At 33.7% G+C, this 6,814-nt stretch overlaps 1 protein-coding gene across 1 annotated transcript in view; it reads right to left on the bottom strand.

Moving 5' to 3' along the window:
- The window catches only part of LOC105570352, a 10,668-nt gene extending 6,815 nt beyond the window's left edge, over window positions 1-3,853 (bottom strand). The window contains exons 1-2 of the mRNA XM_012027481.1: window positions 3,839-3,853; window positions 2,993-3,067 (exon numbers count right to left, since the gene is read on the bottom strand). Coding sequence (XP_011882871.1) covers window positions 2,993-3,067; window positions 3,839-3,853 — 90 coding nt within the window. The remainder of the gene's footprint in view (window positions 1-2,992; window positions 3,068-3,838) is intronic.
- Between the last annotated feature and the right edge of the window lie 2,961 nt (window positions 3,854-6,814).

The raw sequence follows: 6,814 nt of genomic DNA, 5'->3' as shown, positions 1-6,814 counted from the left end.
CCCCAATTATAATTTTTACATTCCTCAACGTTGCAAATTTCGCATAATTAATTTAAGTCACCGAGTAATTAATTTTATAATCGTCAGTCAAATATAAATCAAGATCCGCTTGAGTTTAATTTATAAAATTTGTTCAATTATTAAATTCTTAAAGCTTAATTTGGCAAAATTCTTCAACTTTTAGTGAATAAATTATTTTTTACAAATAGTAAGTCGATTTTATAGTATATACACTTTTGCTAAGAGAAATATTATTATATATTCAGAGAAAATTATATTACACTTTTCCAGACTTATACGTGTGTGTGTGTGTGTCTGGCTTTGGGGACATTTAAATTGCTTCCACATTTTATTTTGCCATTGACCCAGTTTGAACATTCCAAGTGAGCCAGAAGCGTTAGGAACTTTTTGCATGCGTTACGGATCTATGATGCTGCATGGATGCGTAAATATTACGAATAAATCAAGACGTAATTGACTATCGTTTGGCTTATCCGACACGGATATGGAGAGAAGTGGTGCATTAAAATAATAATAACGAGCAGTGCAGGCTTTTGTGGGGCAAATGCATGAATAAGAAATAAACACAACTTTGTGGCAACTCGACAGGCCATAGCCTGCTGTATCAAGAACGAGTCTTATCTTTCCAGTTTGGTGTGTGATTTATATATGTGCACACTGTGCGAAAACTTTCTCCGTATATTTTTCCGCATATTCCTCTGTCATATGAAAACAAATATTTCACAAATAATCCGCATATTTTATCAATTCAATCAAAATACTACTTAGAGAATATTCATCTTAAATGTGCGCATGATCTTCTCTTTTATTTTCTTTATTGTCACGCAAAGTCGCTGAATGAATCGAAAGGGTAAAATTGACAAGATTAGCACGACGCGATATTAATTCAACGGATTTTTAGAAGAACTTGAAACGGTCGATCGAGATACAATTTTCTCAGCTTCCCGACCGGAAAATTTCAACCGCAGCTATCAATCGTACACTTGACAAACGTCGATCGATTCGTTTCCCTACGTTGCGTGACATTGTGTAACACACGATGGTGCGCGATGGTGCATTTCGTTGGAATAACGGCAATCGCCGGTGGACGAATTTACGTCCGCGTGTGGCCACTTTCACTGGCAAGTTTCCTTTTAACGCGAAGAAAATGCAGGCTCTTCGTGCCCGTTGTCGCATTTTACCTTGTCCCTGACAACGTTCCGCCGGCGCACCTTTTAATTCAGCCACGGTATTTGTATAATAGCAATTGCATCAATTTCACCCGGAATGCACTCGAACTAAACCACTGCGATTAACCCACCCGCTGACGCGACTCGCGTCCGCACGACGCGAAATTTTCACCGTTTATCCTTAAATGGCTTAAAGTGTGTTTTTTATTTCGCGTGAGAGTATAAAGAAATCTGGGGACGTTTCAACTTTGCTGCAAGAAAACGTTCACTTTCAATCGGCCAATTAAAACTGTTGAATTAAAAATAATATATTTATCTCGGAATAATATATTTACACTATATACTAATCTCTTATATGCACATACGCATTATCGGTTTTAATTTTTATAAAAGTAAATAGAAACAAAATGATAGAGAGAAGTTTTCCTTCTGTAGATTATTATAAATTATACGTACAAAAGTAGTTTTCAATTTTACAATGCTTTTATAAAGTTCGCAACTCTCATTCTTTTTTTTATATATAATTTTCTACAAATTTTTATATTAATTTTGAAATTATGCGAGTGTCGTCTTTATCATATACCATGGTATCCCGGATAACGTAAAAGATATCAAATTAATGCTTCTATTCTTAATCTCTTCTTTAAAATGATACTGGTATCACATCCGTAAAATACTTTTTGGATAAGCAATTTTATGTTCTATTAGAGATTTCTTGGCAAGTAAACCAAAGTACATTCTGACACGAAAATTTCCAGGATATGCAAATAAAGATGTACGCGAAAGTATTCGACTTTCTTGACAACCATTTTCTCTGCAATAATTAAATTTCAAAATACCGAGATCATTGGCGTAAACTCGCTTAATTTTATACAGTAGTTAAATAAGCTGCTGCATTTATACTACTTATCCATTTATGCGATGTATTCAATTTTTATTTTAAATTATTCGCGAATTTGATCGATAGATCTTATCGTTGTACGCAGTGATGTGAAAGATGTGAGGAACAATTAATTGTTCGCGTTTTTCAGTGGAAAAGCCGGCGCTTCGCGCAAGACATTTTAGAAAAGGTGGGAACCGCAGGCAATGAACTATTTCGTGTGTGGTACAACGCGCCGCAAGTGAAAATGTTCTCTTTCTCTCTCTATTCCTCGAAACCACGACATTCACTCAGTCTATGCTAGCTCCCAGCTGTAATTCATCTCGGCTCGTCGCGCCTATACGTAAAGTAGCACTTGAATGACGCGCTGCAAGTAGATCGAGGTTAAAGATTTCTATGCCCCAAGGTTAAGGATCTTTGTAAGTACTCTATTCGCCTAAACTCTAGGACTTTATCCTTATAGCCAGGTGGCCCCTACGGCTATAGCTGTCGGAAGTAAAAGAAGAAACTTTTTTAACGAGGGACACACGTTTCAATCATCTTCAAACTTTCTCTACCACGTATTGGAACCGTCGATCTAGATTGAATTGCGAGTATTTTTGGTCGTGTGGTTTTTTGACTATTTGTAAGATATCACTTTCTTGTGGTTCTACATTAAAACGTTCTAAATTTTTATTTTAAATAAATTTATATAGTACGTGTACTTATTTTTCTCGCATTTTTTTAAGGCTTAACATTTTTTACTGTTTAAATTAATTAAAAACAAAAAGTCGTAATTGTACCTTTTAAAATTGCACCGTAGAAATATAATTTATTACAAATAAATAATAAAGCGCTGTATTTTTATAATTTTCTCAGAAAAATTTACCGCCGAGTCTCACAATTTTCTACATTCTAATGTAATATTGTTTGTCGAATTTACCTTCTCATCGTTCAAATTTGCGGTGTTATGTTCCGAAGATGCAGTTATAAGTGCCGCCCATGCTATAAGAGCAACCTGTAAGGAGAATAATCATAATCCGCGCGTGAAAGAAAAATGACATCGTTATCGACATTTTAGAAATACCTAAACGTTATAGATTTATAAAAATACAATATAACACAATGTACTTTTTGGAAAACAACTTTTATCTTATGGTTTCTTACATGCAAATCTGTATATAATGTAACAAATAAAATGATAAGATCGTAAAAGAGAAGAAAAATTAATAAACTGTTAATAATAAGTTTAATATAATTTTTCTCTTGGTTTTCTTTAATAAAAATCATGCATAATGATTATTTACTGACTTTAAAAATTATAATTAACATCAAATTAGTCTAAGGTAAACAAGTACATGTGTAGAGAGTAGTACAATATATAATTAATTGAGATAGGGAGAGTTTTAAATTGCTCTGTCAACACTCACTTTTAATTAGCTTGTAATTGATATAATAGAGTTAAGATAAAATTATTTATATTACACTTCTAAATTTAATTTTGTATTAGCGTTTGATATAAAGAGCGATTTTTACTTTACACTTAACTAGTATCTTTATTTTACGTTCATTTATTTACGTATATTAATTTAGCGTTGATTAACTTTTTATGCTTATCCAGAATTCAGAATCGAGTTAAAAAATGCAAATACGTAATGTTAAAATGTTAAATGTTAAACAAGAAAATTTTCAATCGAAAAATTTAAACATAAATTTAAATTTGACTCCCATTTAAACTTGATTAAAGCACTCTACAAAAGGACGAAACATAAGGACCGATTTAACTCACAGCGTAGAGTCTCATATCTTCTGCCTTAATGCATTAATGAGCAAGAATTTTGGAAACGAACAGCACAAGTCCTCCGCGTGATCTTGCCACCGGCGATTTCCGGTTCTCTTTGCACGGTAATATCCGCGCGATGATTTTCGCGTGCCCGACGCATGCACTCCGCAACGAGACAGTGTGTATACTACTTCATCTTGACGCGATACAGTTGACTTAAGCCGAAGCTCCAGTTATCCCCCACGCCAGCGAGTTGAGAAGCCGCGGCAGCCACCTACGAAATCCCTCCAGCATCCACGATGCACGCCTCACACTCCTCCACCCATGTCGCTTACCTGGTGGATCGGAGGAAGCAAGAGGGTCCGTGGTGAGGAGAACGCCGAGGAGAGAGGCAGGGACAGTCGTGGAGGGTGAATAGCTCGGAGAGAGAGAGAGAGAGAATTAGCGATGGGTATGCGATGCGACGTGGAACGGATGTTTCTGTATTAGCCGATGGTGGAAACTAACCCTCAGCAAATTTCAAATTTATTTTCAAATAGGAATTGATTTTCAAACATGACTCATACGGATCTCCCAGGAAATAGTATCTTTCTGCAAAAATTTACTATCTTGCGAAGACGAGTTATCTTAGTGTTACTTCGGAAAATAATTTAATGATGATGTTTCTTGACTCAGGCCTAGTTTCACCAAACGTCGCTTAACTGTGATCTTGGTTTAATTCACGTTTGTCTCTTTCTAAAGTAACAGTGGACAAGAGGCAAAAAACGAACTTTAGCTAAGCTTAAAGCTAAACATTGTGGGTGAAACCGGACCTAAGGTAAATAACTAGATAATTATTATATGCAGAGTAATCGTGGATCTTTTATTTGTTTGGATTTTGGTCGTCTTATGTTCATCAGTAGCGGAACACGAGGTGGTGAAAGTGACATTGACTGCTCGAAGAGGGGATTTTAATGACTCTTCAATTTTCCTCTCTTTCATTCTCGAATGTTATGCACGTCGTTATACTTACGGCACTCGATTTCACCGGAGCAATTAAATGGATTTTTTGGATAGGTGAGAAAAATAGAAGAATAAGATAGAAAATCAAAATAGAGCGATTTTATTATTTGCTCGAAACGATTTATAAACGTCTGAAGTAAGAAACGCGAATAAAAGAATTGTGTGTGTAAAGAGAGAATTGTTACGAGTTGGAAATTTGTAAAAATATTACTTCTTTAATATTATTATATTTAAATTCTTCATATTTCGATATTCCTTACACGAATTTATCGCACAATTTTACAATAAGATATAAATTGGATGCTAATTTTTTTTAAATATATTTATAAATTTAATGCATAAATACATATATACTTAAATGTGTGAAATAACATGCAACAACGCGCGGAAAGGAAAACGAACGATTGAAGAAAACTATGATTTATTAAATGCAATTATTTTTCTCTGCGATATTTTATCTACGTTTAAATTTATTCTTTGAAGAATAAAAATCATTTGATATTGTTAAAAAATTTAGATTCGCAAGTTGCGGAACGTACGAAAATTATCAAATGTTTATGACTTATAAACTGTTCGTATATTCTTGACAATAATCATGTGAAAACTTATGTGTGTATATGATACACGCGATTATAACTTTCTTCTTGACAAAAGAAGAACTATCAATCCTACTTCTCGATCCTTTATTTTCCTCTCTAGTTTTCCCCTATTCCATAAGTGGCAAGTTGTATGGTATATAAAATTAGAACATATGAGTACGCATGTCAATTAATGCGTTCGATATATTTTAACTCTTTAACCATTAATTAAAGCTATAATTATTTTACTTTTATAACAAAATTTCTTAAATCTTCCAAATAAATGAGCTGTTGGTGATATAATAATATTGAATGAGTGAGTGTGCGTGTGTGTGAGTGAGTGAGTGAGTGAGTGAGTGAGTGAGGGGGGGAGAGAGAGAGAGAGAGAGAGAGAGAGAGAGAAGTATAAGAGAGAAGTTACATAATATAATATCAATTTACACTGTGTTGGTAAAAGTACGTGACACGTAAACTGCACAAAATAAAATGTATTTTAATGATAGGGCAATACTGATGACTTGACACGACATTTACTTCTCCTAACATTTTACGTGTCTCAGCAACATATTTTAATGCGGTGAAAGGAATATTAGTTATGCGTTTGAACATCATGCATGGATGTACGTGAAGATATGTACATGTATAATGTAGTCTATACTTACCATGCAAAAATACGCCGTGAGATGATTGCAATTGCAGAGAGATTGTTTAAATTCTAATTATTTTACCAACTTGCCAGAACGGGATGTTCTTCCTTTCGCAGCACACACAAGATTGGTAACCGCAACGAGACAGTGCCGGTATATAGGAATGTGTTTTCCTTCCAAACATAATAGACAGTAATAGTTGTTTACGTACAAATCTGAAAGCCTAACAATCATAGACTAACAGCAACAGGTCAAATTCCGTTGAAATGGTATCAAATTGCAAATAAAATTTGAATTCACGAGTTAATAAATGTACGTGATTCATTTGTAATTTGTAAAGATGATGAAGAAATGGATTATGTGACTTGAAAAGTTCTGTAAATAGCTTCGAAATTTGTCGAATTAGAACGATTTTATAAAATTTTATAAAATGTAGTTACATTATTTATATCGTGTAATCTGTTGTCGTGGATAATGTAACGTAACGAATTCTGTAACAGAATATTTTATTTCGTAATCATGTTTTATTCATATAAAATATAATGCTTTGAAGTATGAATATTTACCAATCTTATGTGTGCTGCGAAAGGAAGAACATGTTTCAATTTGCACGTATGATGGAGTCGTTTAATTTAATTTAATTTATCGCAAAGAATTAAATATAGGTACTTTCAAAGTTATAGAAATATTAGGCAATATTCTTTTGTCATTGCTGAAAATAAATACCTTTAATATTGAAATACGGCTGTATTTAA

Source organism: Vollenhovia emeryi, unplaced genomic scaffold (genome assembly GCF_000949405.1).
Source record: "Vollenhovia emeryi isolate VEMERY1.0 unplaced genomic scaffold, V.emery_V1.0 DF939121.1, whole genome shotgun sequence".
In the NCBI taxonomy this organism is placed as follows: domain Eukaryota; kingdom Metazoa; phylum Arthropoda; class Insecta; order Hymenoptera; family Formicidae; genus Vollenhovia; species Vollenhovia emeryi.
This window is presented reverse-complemented; position numbering and strand designations above follow the sequence as displayed.